Source organism: Coturnix japonica, chromosome 4, assembly GCF_001577835.2.
Source record: "Coturnix japonica isolate 7356 chromosome 4, Coturnix japonica 2.1, whole genome shotgun sequence".
Classification (NCBI taxonomy): domain Eukaryota; kingdom Metazoa; phylum Chordata; class Aves; order Galliformes; family Phasianidae; genus Coturnix; species Coturnix japonica.
The window spans coordinates 58,755,763-58,770,422 of record NC_029519.1 but is presented as its reverse complement, the minus strand read 5'-3'; the positions used below and the strand labels follow the sequence as shown (position 1 = coordinate 58,770,422).

Sequence of the window (14,660 nt, the reverse complement as noted above, 5' to 3'; positions counted from 1 at the left end):
AGCTACTGTTACTGCTACCTTTCTAAACATGCAAAGTCTGTATGTTTATTACTTTTTACATCTTTAGACATTAGATTACTGTGACTCACACAGCTTATGGCTGAGTTTTCCAGGACTCTGGTGGTATCCCATTGCTCAGCACTCATGGAGTTCTCCTTGGTCACTTAAAAATGTTGCTCTCTATGGTGCTCCCAAGGTAAAAAAAAAAAAAAGCATGCTATGTGTTAGATGATTCTGCCAAAATAAATTCACAGCTGCAAATGACACATCAAGAGCATTTCTCAGCAGAGCTAGATACTAATACACATTGATTGATCAACGGTGTGGTGTAAGTGATAGTCCTGAGCACGGGAGAAAAAGGATTAAGCAAAATACAAGTGGTATGTATCCATCAACCTTATCATTCAGGAGAAAAAATAACAGTGTCATTAGCTAAGTTTCCAAAATAGCCCAGTTTCCTGCTTGAAAGCCAATCCTTCAGAAACAGGTTAAGCCTTCATTTTGTTATGACATGCTGGTAAAGTCACAAGGGTGTCTTTGGTCTTTTTCTGTCAACATTAACGTGCTAAGTGAAAATCATTGCTTAAATGAAAAATACTCAGTCGGCTTGTAATACATTAAAATTATCTGTGTTCGTTTTTAGTCAGCAGTTGAATCACAGAAAGGTCTTTCTTAACAAATAGATAAAGTAAAGGAATTTGGTAATGCTTTATTTTCATTTTCTTTCATTCTACTTTTAATCATTCCGTTTGAGCTGACTTAACATAAATTTTAGTAATTGTTTATGTTTTGCATTCTTTAGAATAAGCAATGAAATTAATAGTAATGTATTCACTTGAATATTACATCTTTCAGATAACATTGAAGTCAATACACATTTATTGAGCCTGCTGGTGCTGTATTCAATTAGCTACTTGTGTCTTAGCTGGTAACCTCCAGACAATCGCAGTAGCAATGTTTAGACACATTTACTATGTGCACATGACAAAACCACAGAGCCTTAGATGCTTTAAAGCTCTGAGCATACCCCCATAAAGATGCGTCTGCTCCTGAGGGATTTTAAGATGAGGGGAGGTCAAATTTGAGAATTACATAATTCTTCACAACAATCTCATTTGTTAGGGCCCATAGCTAATCTGTTTATGTTTGAACTCAGACTTGATTCACATTTAAGTTAATTTAGTGTACTAGAAAAGGATCAGCTCCACAGACTCAGGGGTAGTTGTCTTATTTAGCCACAGAGAAATGACAGCTCAGGTAGGAGCAGCAGAAGTTCCCCATATGTTCCTACTGAGGTGCCTATTTTCCTGAGGGTCATTCTAATGGGAGTAGATAGACAGATCTGTCTCTACAGTCATACTGGTCTTGGAACACTTGCCTAACTTTTGGGAAAGACGCTTTCTAGGAACAGCTGTGATGGCAGAACTGTTGCATGGACACCTGCAGCATGAAGTTTAAAGAACTCATTTCACAGGAGGCACCAAGTAACCATTAAAAATGGTCACTGACTCTGAATAGTCATATGGTGAAGGAGTAAACCTACAATCAAGTTCCCCCTCCAAGATCCTCTAGATCTTGAATAGAAAGTTCCTCACTGTGGGAGGCCAATATATAAGTAATTCCAGAGAGGTAGAAGCTGAAACTACACACATTCAGTCTAGACAGTGCAAGTTCTGTGAGGATAACCAATCAATGGAACAACAAGTTGTGAGAAATCTCCATCACTGACAATTAACAAGTCAAGATTAAACCTCCTTTTATTACTTAAAAGATGTTGTGGTTCAAACTTTCAAGGAGCTAGAATTTTTGCTGGAGAAGAAGTTGGACTGAATGATCACGGTAGCTTCAGAGTTCAAGACATTGCCTGAACAAGGGTAACAACTGAAGCCATTTTGAAATCACTTTGCACGGTCCTGTTCGTAGGCACAAATTGGAGCTTTCAGTGTTAGTTTCTCTGCCTCACAGAAAATAAGATTGATTTTAAAAGTTCTTTCCAAAGTGAAGATTTAAAAAAAAATCTTCAATAATTTTTGTTTCAAAATGATAAGAACTTTTTGCTTTATTGAAATATAAGCACACCTGATTAGAGCTATTCTAAAATAAATACTATATATATTAAGAAAAACACCAACTGTGATGCTACCAAAAACTCAGGACTGGACCCTCTACATGCATTTTGATTCAAGAATAAAACAATAGAGGGAATATTTATATGCAGCATTACTGATGTTTAACAGCTTCTCTAAACATGAGCAGTTTTAAAAAATGAGTGCTCTGATCTTTTTTGTTATTTTGTTTCATTAAGAAGCAGATTAAAAGTTGAACAAACCCTTTTATGTCTCCTCCTGAGATTTATCTGTTCACATCCCAATGGCCTATATTTCTTTTGTTCACGCCATAAATCTAGGTTCCAAGCCAGATATTTGTAATAAGTCTATAAAGAAAACAGAAAGAGGTGTGGTAAGTTTATCAGCTTGAACCACACATTTAGGTTTCTGGTGTACATAAAAATTCCAGACTTAAGTCTCTTGACTCTCCCTTACAAAACATTTCCTGCTCATTTAAACATAAAAAAAAAAAAAAAAAAAAAAAAAAAGGAGAGAAAGAGAGAGAAAAAGGAGAAGGGGGGCGGGTGGGTGGGTGGAGACAAAGAGGGAGGGATGTTTTGCACAGAAAAGAAATAAATTGGAGTTCAATTAAAACAAACAAACAAACAAAAGATTTAGTAGCAGAATTCATCAGATCCCCAGTAAATGTATGTTCAAACCATCCCCAGTGAAGCCACAGGCTGGTAGCAGGATCCACCACCACCATTTTATCTCTGCACTGTTGGTGAGCAGCAGCAGGGTGGCTCCGTGTTGGTCCCACAAGCAGGGATCCAACACTGCGGGGTGGAAAAATGAGTGCTACACAGAAACCCCTTTGTTCTTCCTCTCTGGCATCTCAGAAATCCTGTATCATAACAGCTTAGCACTAGCCACCAAGAGACTTAAGGAAATAACAGAGAACTTCACGGAGTTATTTTCATTTCCTCCTAAGTAGCCTCTTTTAACTCATCAGATCAGTTTCCAAGGCTCTTTAGATGTAAGTGAGAACAAATCCCACATGCAGATAAAAGGAAGAGAGTAGAGAAAAGCATCAACTAGCACTGCATCTTTAGGTGTGATAAACACCACAGCAGCCTCTCCAGTTCAGGCATCATTCCAGCACTGCTACCTGGAAATTAAACCAAGCTATTCCCAAAGGCCTCAAGCAACTCAGAAGATGTTGTCTCCTTCAGAAGGTGAATTAGGCAAGACAGTAGATTAAATCTGTCAGGATCAGGGTGACATGAAAAGAAATGAAAGCCAGATGTGTGTTTCTCCATCCAAGCAGGAATTTCAGAGGAGGTCCTCAAGCAGATGGAGGGCTGAATTTAACAAAAGGCAAAAAATCCAGAATCTGAAGACTTTCACCTGTCTCCTCAAGCGCCAGCAGGCAGAGGAGATGCTGCTAAGCCTGACTAGCAGAGACAGGATAGAAGTTCGCACTCCCTCCTATTTAGCACTGTGATAACATGCTCTGTCCAGCAGTGCCCAGGCACCTTGATCAACCACCTGCCAGCACAGAGCCACCAAGCATAGTCCTTTTCTCTCCCCTACAGCCCAGAAAAGGGAGCAGGAGACAAGAATACTCCTTGCTCCTGTCACTGTGGTGTAAAAGGCTGGCAGTGCAGCAGAGGTATTTATCACTTAGAATCACAGAATATCCCAGTTTGGAAGGGGCCCAGCAAGAACCACTGAGTCCAAATGTGGCTCCACATGGAATCACTCAAAATTAAAACTCTGTGTCTGAGAGCAATGTCCAAATGCTGCTTGAACTCTGTCAGCCTGGGGCCACAACCACTGCTGTGACCTGTACCTGCCCCTCCATTCCTCTCATGAGGAAGCCATAGGCTGCCCCTCAGCCTCCCCTTCTCTGGGCTGAACAAACCCAGAACTGTTGTTTCTGATACCTTTCTACAATACCTAGGTGCAAGGAGATGCAGATTTATGAGTGGCTCTGAGCTCTCAACACAGAAGGCAAAGATACGTGCACAAACACCACATCCCTACTGCTACTCCAGTCTTCTTGTCACTCTCAATCCAAGGGTTTTGAAGCCCATCATGGGAAAACTTCATTTTACCAGCAAAGTCAGAAGTGTGAAGAGAACAGCCTGTATCTTCTCCCATGTAATAGAGCCAGCCCCACGTGACCTTAACTTTATTTTGAGTCCAGACAATGTGAATATTTATTAACTGCTGTCTCGAGTGCTCTGGCTGCTGAATGGCACACAATGAATCTGGCAAGCAAGATGTGACATTAGCCAAAGCTGCTTGCGGTATCTGAACACAAAGGCTGAGATTATTTATTGTTGGAGACCCCGCACGCCTCAATCATATCTGCTCATTCATATTGGTTTATTTTTCTAGCCTCTAGATTAGAGAGCAACAGAGTAGTTTATGCTAGTGCAAAACTTTACACACAGCATTACAAGTAATGAACTCACACATGACCTTTAATTTTCTTTTACCACCTCCAGATTTTTTCTTTTTCAATCATTTTCCCAACAGCGTGCTTAGATCTGAATGGAATGGACACTGGCATCTGTGCTCAGATGTATTACAGGCAAACTTGGGTATAAGGGCTCCAGGTGGCAGTGTCCCAGTTTCTTAAGACTGCTTCTTAACTCTGTGCCCCAGCTCAGGAGTTAACCCTGAACTATCAACCTCAGCACTCCTAACTATAAACCATCATAGAGAAATTTATCACAGATAAGCTGCCTCTGAACATGCTTTGAAACCATTTCTGCCATAGCTGTAGTCAGTATCTGTCACACTTCTACACAGGCTCATAGTGGTAAGCCTCTAATAAATACTTATTGAGAAAATGATTGACATTACACTGTTCTGATAAATATTTGTCATGGATATTTTACCAGGAGGCACACTGGAAAAGAAATTCTTCCATGTGTTTGTTACAAAAAATCATACTTAAACTACTCAATTTTAGGAACACAAATGATTTTCAACATCTTCTTTTGCAGCTGTTAACTGCAGTTAATGGTTTAAAACCTGAATTTCTTTCTAATAACAGGTCATGGGCAGCAAATGTTCATTGAGCCTCTCTATCTTTCCCAAGGCAGGACCACTGGTAAGTAGGACGAGATACAAGACTGAAACCTATGTCATCGTGTTATGGCACAAAGCAGCAAAACACTGACAGCATATGAACACGCACGCACACACACACACACATATATACATCTGAATTCTGGAATAGGAAATTAGTTCAACATTTTCAAACCTAGCAGTTTGCTGTGTTGAGGCAGGTAGTTTCTGGAATGCAGGTACTTTCTTTAGCCTCCTGTACCATGGGATAAGTAAGTACCCACTCTGAATGGTGGCTATTTCATCATCATAGTATCATAGTCATAGTATCATAGTCTCGTGTGGGTTGGAAGGGACCTTAGAGATCATCGAGTGTATGTATTTGAGAAGCTGCTTCTGCTACTCAGTAATAGCATTTCCATAACCTGCAGTAAGTGTGGGTAATGTTATGTCAGATGTCTTGGTATGGGATTTCACGTACAGATCAGATACCTAAAAATGAATTCGGTTGTATTCCCGGGTCTCTGTGTTCACAACATTACAACACAAATGGGGAACTGCCTCTGAGTGAAGTCATATGGATATCTGAAATGCAACCGGTCCCTTGGCCTCTGTCTAGGAACACCACAGCATTAGTACTCCTTGTTTCCTTTTTTCCCCATGGGAAATGACATCTCAAAGCTTGAACGCATGTCCTACATAATAAAGAGCCAATATATAACCAAGGTTATTCTACAACATAAGGAAAAAAAAAAGAAAAAAAAGTTTCCTTACTGCTGTGAATAACTCCTTTTAGCTAATGAGTGGTGGGAGAGCCACTTCCAGAACTATACTCTTCAAGACCTCAATGGACCATGTTTCAGGCTCCTTATGACAGCCTCTGCAGAGCTTCTCCAAGCTATGTGAGCAGAATAAGCTGTCAGTTATACATATGCATATCACAGCTTGGTGCTCCAAAGGGTGGCTGCATGTAGGCTGAACTTTCAGGCTCACCCCTTGAAAGAAAAGCAGCATCAAAACTGAAAGCGCCATGGAGTGGTCCTCAAGATGTGATGTAGACAAGTTCATTCCCTCTGCAGGTTTTATTGAATCAACTTTCATCCGACTGGAACAACTTCTAGTATCCCTTTCTGTTTCTCAGCAACTTCTTATCAAATGGGCACTAGTACTAAATCATTTTTGATTCAAAGTCCTGGAGGGAGTTGGAAAGAGCCATTAAGGACAGCTGTTTCCACACAGTGCATAAAGCAGCACGCAGAAGATTCCTCAAGGAAATTTTGACCCTCCCCAATTGTAAGTTATTAATGTTGATATTACCTTTTTCTCTGCCTGCCAGATTTACTTGCAGCTTTCTCTTATCAGCTTACAGCCCTGTTAAAGCTAACTGCCCTCCATAGCTTTTATCAACATTTATCTTTCTCCTTTGGTAAACAGTGTCCCTGAACTTTTGTACATGAATCTAAAAATTTCAACAGGAATGTCAGGGAAAAATCTTTACTTTTAAACCCGTGTCTGAATGCAGTCTGTCTATTCTTCATAAATCCTTATCATTTTTCAAGTACATACATCTCATCATTTGTCAACAATAATGTCAAGCAACATACAGAAGGTAGAGGCAGGTGAGTATGTCTTCCACCAGTTCTTTGAGGGTTTTTGTGCAGTCAAACAATTATTTGAACCCTTGCTAATATTTGGGGTCTGAGTTCTGCTCTTGCTGAATCCTAAAGCTGTATCATAGACAGGTGCCCTTTGGCAAAGAATGTTAATGATGCATTATGAAACCTCAAATCCAGGTTTCTACTGCAAACGACAGCTCCCTCACAGCCCTCGCAGCTTAAAACTAGCCCATTACCAATACCTTATCATACATCTTCAGAGCAGGAATAAAGCTAATTTTATTCCCCAAGCTGAAACTCCAAGCCACCTCTTAGTTTCCAAATCTTCTGTGTTGGCAAGAAACTTACTAGCTGTGATCAATGAAAGCTCAGCAAATAACATAACAGAATAGAAGGCAAATCCTGTATTTTAGAAACATATCTCAGAAGGATGTAGAAGTCACACCCTGAATTCCATGAATTTGTTCATATTTATTATGTATTGAGAGTCATGTAAACATAACACTACAGCTATTTCCCTGCTCAGGAGTGACTAACTTTGATTTAGAGAAGACTGTAGATGATATGGAATGGCAGATTTTTGCACCTCTTCATGGTGTTGCTTACACAGCATGCTGCCAATACTATTAGGTGCGTGATGTGGGTATGGCTTCCTGCCCTTCTGTAAGCCCAACAAGCATGGGATCTCTTGTCTTATCAGAGAGCAATTCCTGCTTTCTATCAGCTGCTTTCTAATTGGAAAGCCAAGGACATGCAGTCATCCTTGAATTGTGGGAATTCCATTTTGGAGCAAGTTTCTCACATCCCCAAACACTCTTTTTTTGTGCTCTGTGATTTATGTTTTCTTAGCCCTACTGTCTAGGTATTATCTTCCAACAATTAAAACCAGTAGAACACAGGCTAGTATTTTAAGCTTCAAAATGTTGACATCTGATGGCTTTCCTGGTTTATTTTCCCACAGATCCCAGAAGTGATGCTAATTAGATGAATCAAAGAACATTCTTACTAATTAATTACTAATTATTATTAATTAGTAATTAATTACTAATTAACATTCTTACTAATTAAGATCCTCAGACCCTCTGGTACCAGCCAACTTAAATAACAGATATTATTATGACCTATAACTAAGTATTTAGATTTTAGGGTCTCCACTCACACTGTCTTCAAGCATGTTCATAAAGGTCTGAAGGAACATGGCCTCAATTGGTACTTTCAAGGTTGCTCTTGTCCTAAATTCTAATCAAATTGTCTCCCATACAGGCCACTGGGATACCACCTATAGCTATTTTACTCACAAAGCCCTTCAGGCTTTGTCAGCAAGTTAAAATCTACCTCGGGGAGAAAAATCTGAACAAACCAACCAGCAAAAACTATCTGAGTAATTGCATGATTTCCCTATTTACCCTTAAATATTATAAAATCTATTCAAATCACCACATAAAATAAACTGGTAGGTCTATCAAGTCTAGAGTTGCTGTGAAATCTGTTCTGTTCTGTTCAATGATACTGTATTTTGTCTCTCAGGTTCCTTTGAGAAATGCAATGGCTGGAGCTGAAAAGCTCTGAAGCAAACCACTCTCCCACCCCATAGGCATTTGACAAAGCACTGTAGTAAATAGTCTTGCTGTGGTCCATATGAGTCCAGGTCAGTGGAATATAAAGGACATCAGCTCTCAGGCATCTTTTATACAGTTCTGTCAGTGACTGAAACACCCGTCCAGCTTTTGCACAGCATCTCTTCAGACTATGGCAAGCAGTCTGCTGTAACTGATGTCTCATAGCAATCCACGGCCCAACCCAGCAGGCCTTCTTTAACATTAAAGCAGGCAATACAAAGCTATAACATACCAAGACAACTCTCCTGCATGCTCCACACCTTGCTGAAAATCTAATTTCACTGCAATTAAACTCGTTGCAACTACTCTAGTTCCAGGAGCATGAAAAACTGATAGACACTTATATTTTGAATCCTTCAAGATTCTATTTCCATTGGGAAGATATCCACCAGAGAGGACCATGGGCTTCTGCAGGCAGCCAGACGAGAGCCAGTGGGCAGCGTCCTCTGGCACTCGAGGAACCACAGAGTGCTGGTGCCACCTAGAGGGACCAATAGCATAAAAAGAGTGGAAATCATTGCGCAGGGGTGCAACGCCAAACGCAAAGGAAAAACCCTAGAAAGAGCAGACCTTACCCCTGTGAAAGAAATATACACAATGAAAGAAGTAGCAGAGTTCAAGTTATATTGAAAAGGTATCATATTCCTCAGCATAACTTGAAAATATATAGAACCTGTACTTAAAACACCCAACCATCAGTTCCTCCTTCTTCCAAGCTATTTCCAAGCCTCACAGCCGTATTCCTTCCCTTTCTTCCCTCCAGTTACCTAAGCCTTGAGGAAATAGCCAGCAGTGTGACCACATTTTGATGTCAGATTCTGTTCCCTGTGCTGCTGGAGGACCATACACCACGGGAATGGCTTGGGCATGAAATCCCTGAAACAGATTTGTGATCCAGTTCTACCAAACTTGAAAGAACATTAGACTCAGTCCTGAAATTTGGCATAAAACATATTGACATTAGAATACTTGTTATAGCACTTTCTGTGGATACAAACACAGAGCTGCCATCATATGTTTTAGCAGAAAATACAAACTTCAAAAAATTTCTTCACAAAGCAATATTATTGATGTGCTTCAGCTGAGTGTGCTGCCTTGCAGGCTCTACTGTTAGATGGACTAACACATCATAAACGCATCATCAAAATCATTTAGGCAAGGCTTATGCCTCTGTTTAGGAAAGGTCCTAGGTAGAATTCAAGAATATGTTTCAATCAAGCTTGACCTAAAGAAAAAAAAGAAAAAGGAAAAAAGAAAAAACAAACTGCAACAAAAGCAACAACAAAACCCACACATATTATATGTGTTTAGGATATGTTTGGAGTGCAAATACAGTGCTTGTAATGACATAATTCAATTCAATATAGGAAACAAAGTACTGTTCTGCGCTCACCCAAGCACCATGGAGGTGGAGTGCTGCTGCTGTGTTGACTAACATTCCTTTGAAAGTACCTGTGTGTACTACAGACCTCAGTCGCAGTGAGCTACAAGACAGTCACCATTCCTTCATGCTCTTTAAGTCTTCTGACTAGGATGGCTTGAAGTAGCACTAAAATCAACAAAATCAGGTTGCTCTCTATTTTAATTAACCAGCAGGATGAGGGAGGTGATCATCCTTCTGTATTCAGCTCTGCTGAGGCCTCACCTCATGTACTGTGTTCAGTTTTGGGTCCCTCACTATGAGAAAGTCACCGGGTGTGTCTGGGGAAGGGCAAGGAAGCTGTGAGGAGCCTGGAGCACAAGGCTATGAGGAGTGGCTGAGGGAAATGGAGATGTTCAGTCTGCAGAAGAGGAGGCTCAGGGAAGACTTAAGATCTCTACGGTGACCTGAGAGGAGGTTATGGCAAGGTGGAGGTCAACTTCTTCTTCCAGGTAACTGTGACAGGATGAGAGGCACCGGCCTTCAGTTGCACGGGAGGAGGTTCATGCTGGATGTTAGGAACATTTCATTAAGAGTTATGAGTCTTTGGAATGGGCTGCTTATGGAGGTGAAGGAATCACTGTCCCTGGAGATGTTCACAGAATCACAGAATCACAGAATTATCAAGGTTGGAAAAGACCTAGAAGATCATCTAGTCCAACCATCACCAATACTTCCCAGCTAAATCATATTCATCAACACAACATCCAAACATTTCTTGAACACTCCCATGGTCGGTGACTCCACCACCTCCCTGGGCAGTGCATTCCAATGCATCACTACCCTTTCCGAGAAGTAATACTTCCTAATGTCCAGCCTGAATCTCCCCTGGGGCAGCTTAAAACCATTCCCTCTAGTTCTATCATCAATTACACGAGAGAAGAGGCCAAATGTTCAGGGAGTGTATAGATGTGTCACTGAGATACATGGCTAGTGGACATGAGGAGATGGGCTGACGGCTGAACTCAACCTGAGAGATCTTTTCTGCGATTCTATGAAGACTTTGAAATCTTGTTTATTTTTCCTGACTTAAGGTGTAGTTTTACTCTAGACCACAACACGTGCCGTTCTGGTGGGCGGAGCGGGGCGGGCCTGGGGGGCGGTGCTCCGCTGCGGCCATGCCGGCGGTGCTGGGCGCTGCCTGGGCCCTGCTGGCTGCCGCCTTCATGGTGCTGTTGCTGCTACACCGGGCCCAGGCGTGGTGGCCCGGCGGAGGAACCCACATCGCTTCCATCTTCTTCCAGGACCTCATCCGCTACGGGAAGACCAAGAGAGGCGGGCAGCAGGCTGCATGGCTGCGCCGCTTGCAGGTGCCCAAGAGGTGGGCCGGGGAGGGGGGGCGAGCGGCTGCCTTGACTGCGAGATGAGGGTGTTGAAGGCCCTCTCAGGGGTTGTTTTGGTGCCCGCAGATATGTTCGGACAGCAGGGGGTTTGCATTGTTCTGGAATATTAAAACTCAGTATATTATTAGCTTATTCACGTGCTTTTCAGCCCCTCAGAGAAGCTGCCCACTCTGGAGCTACAATATGGCTCAGTATATGGCTCCCACGAGATGCTGATTGTGAGGCTCTGAAGTTCTTTACTATTGAATCCCAGCCCCATACAGTATCTGCGCAACAGACCTTGCAGCAAGACTGGATCTGGGACCTGGAAGGATGAACTCCAGAGTGTGGCTGTGGGGTTGCTTTCTTAAATCAGTTCTCAGCCATAAAACCACAGAATACCCTGAGTTTGAAGGGATCCGTACAGATCATTGATTCTGTCATTGTCATCTTCCTTCTGAGTTTCTTTATAATACACACCGCAGGGTGCTGATAATAGCATGTTAATACAAATATCTGGGTACTGTGTGAACGGTCTCTAATGAGGTGAAAGGCCTGTTGTGTTACCCAATCACAACTGTAACAACCAAATTGCTTTAAAGACCTCTTCTTAATGGGTTATGTTCAGTAGAATGAAAGAGGGAAAAGAGAGAATTAAAACTCTACAGCTTTTTATATGTTGCCAGGATCTCAGCTGAGGTTTTTGGCTAGAACTGGCCTTTGACTTGAATGTAGGAGTGACATGATCTTACAAGCCTGGCAGGACAGGATTAGGGTGCTATGTAACCCAAAGCTTTCAAAATGTATGAAACAATTCTGTTACTGCAGTGTTGAACCTGTAATCCTGCTAGCTGAGAAGATCCTGAAGCTATAGCCATTGAGACGTGTTCTGTCCCCATTCATCTGCGCCTCGTTTCTGAACAGGCATTGTATTATCACTAGCCCAGACTGGTTTTTAACTCTGCCCTTCCATCTTGTCAAATGTTATGATTAATTTCAGGTTGGTCTGGCAAACACAGAGCGTTCCTCTTTCCTTGAAGGACATTTGTGCTTACTGTGGTGCTGGATTGCTCTGTGGGTCATGTGCATAATTGAGATTATTGAAATCTCACAGGGCACTTCTCATCTAACCTGGCACGGCTTGTTTATTTGCTGTGATAAAAACCACTGCATGTGGGGAAAGTTCTCCAGCAACTGATGAGACAGAAGTCTACCAAGTAATAGTTTGAGAGAAAAAGAGCTTGAAGCTCGTGAACCTTATATTGAAGATATGGTTTTGTCTATATACAAGTTTAACTTTTAAGCAGAAAATGGAGGAAGCTTTAATTTTTGCTGTTCTCCAAAAGAAGAGGTTTCGGTGTTCTAAAGAAACGTAGTCTTGTTGATAGGTGAGCCAAAAAGGCATGTACTCACCATGAGACAAGCCTGTCCTGCACCTACATTTCCATCTAAAGAATTAGGAGAACATTAATGAAGATGCTTTTTGTTCCCACAGGTGGTTTACTCATTTTTATGTCGTTTCTATACTCTGGAATGGCTTTCTGCTGATCAGGCTTTTTCAAGCTGAGTTCCTTGGAGCATCGCTCCCTGCATGGATTCAGATCTTCCATAGTGCTTTTGGCAGAGATTTGCAGAACCAGAATACGGGTGGGTATTCCAGCTACTATGAAGAAGCCACATAAATATTACAAAACTGTGTTACTATCCTTTGCTTAATATGTATTCTTCATGTGCTACCTCATAAGCTGCTCTTAGGCAAGGTTCCAAGTGACTTTCCTGCAATACTGGTTCCCTTTGCCGTTATTCAAGGTGGAAGTCATTCTATGTTATGCATTTAGTAGCTTTCAGCAGTATTTTTAGCAGGGACGACTATTAGCACCTTGTAGATGTAGTTTTGCTCAGTCTCTGCAGTCAGCAGTGCATCAAATGTACAGATACTTTTCCCATTCTTAGGTTAGTTTAATAAGAGGGTAAGGATTTTGCTTTGGGGAGAGGAAAGTGAGCTCTTTTGAAGTACTGTTAGGGTTGAGTCGGTCCTATTAAGTTGCTATTTTTTATTTGTAAGCAGACAGTGAACACTTCTCTGCACTCTTGGTTCTCCTGCTCCTATGGCTGCATAGCTTTCGACGACTTGCAGAATGCCTCAATACCAGCGTGTTTTCCGATGGGGTCATCCACATTGCGCAGTATTGCTTTGGACTTGGTTATTATGTTGCTGTTGGCTCAACTGTGCTATGTCAAGTGCCTGCTGATGTTAGGAATGGTGAGTACCTGCTTCATTGTTACCAAAGACACATTTTTTTTCTCCCATTTCTTTCAGTGGAGGAGCTGGCTCACTTGTTTTGGTGGAGGACTTGTGTGAGAAGTATTAGTCGATGTGAAGTAATAATAACTCTGCCTCATATCAGTCAGCCTCTTTTTTCTTTTGGTACTGTGATGTTAATAAAGCAGAAATGTGAATTGTATGACCTGTTTCTGCCAGCACATTCCACTGAACTATTGCTTGCTTCTCTGCAACCCTTGAGCTGACTGTAGCATTTCTCCCGTGACTGATTTATGCAAAGTGGTCATTACCAAGTATGTGACTTTGGCAAAGCTTTTAACCACTTAGGACCACATCAGATCTAGTTTAATCGAGTTATCTTTAAAAACACCCTTCAGACTGTGTATGAGTAGAATCATAGAATTACCCAGGTTGGAAAAGACCTTGAAGATCATCAAGTCCAACCGCAGCCTAACTAGTACCCTAACTCTAAAAACCCTACACAAAACTAAATCATATCCCTGAGTACCACACCCAAATGGCTCTTAAACACATCCAGGGAATGGCGATTCAGCCACCTCCCTGGGGAGCCTATTCCAGTACCTAACTACCCTTTCTGTAAAGAAGTTCTTCCTCATATCCAACCTAAACTTGCCCTGGCGCAAATTGAGGCCATAAAGTAGATAAAGCCTTTTTAATCTGGGCCTGATTTCTACTTGTCTGGTGGATACTCAGAGATGATATATTCACTTGTATATAAAAAACCATCCTCAGTACAGAGTTTTTGCTGGGGTAAGTGGTTTATAGCATTTATGTACCACTCACTGTGAACAGGACAAACTGTACTTATGCATTGACTCTAGACATGGCAGTGTCCTTCATTGGGATAGTAAGAATTATAAACAGAGTTCAGTACTGAGTTCTGAGGCTGTGAATTATATGTCAGTCATATGCAGTAGTGTACCTAAAGATACTGGATTAAGAAACAAATTAGCATCTTGCTGCTAGGATTTTATAAGACAAAAATGTGTATTTACTGTTCTGGGATAATGCTCAGAAAAAGATGAATCATATTTTAACAAAACTTCTTTTACTCAGGAAAAGGACTTTCTGCGCAGATCTCCTGGTATCACATTGTGGGCATTGTGATGTACATTTGGGCCTCTCTTCACCAGCACAGGTGTCTTGTGATTCTAGCTAACCTTAGGAAAAGTAAATCAGGTAAGGCGTTTCATTGCTGTGAACAAATTACTTATGTAAATCACAGAATCACAGAATTGTAGGGGTTTAG

General features: G+C 41.4%; 1 protein-coding gene across 1 annotated transcript; it reads left to right on the top strand.

The window, feature by feature from the left end:
• The first annotated feature begins 10,874 nt into the window (after positions 1-10,874).
• SRD5A3 (steroid 5 alpha-reductase 3) lies at positions 10,875-14,652 on the top strand. Its single transcript, XM_015862258.2, has 4 exons — positions 10,875-11,105; positions 12,602-12,753; positions 13,175-13,369; positions 14,468-14,652. The coding sequence occupies exons 1-4, from the start codon at positions 10,903-10,905 to the stop codon at positions 14,650-14,652; spliced, it is 735 nt and encodes a 244-aa protein (XP_015717744.1). The 5' UTR covers positions 10,875-10,902.
• Positions 14,653-14,660: the final 8 nt, after the last annotated feature.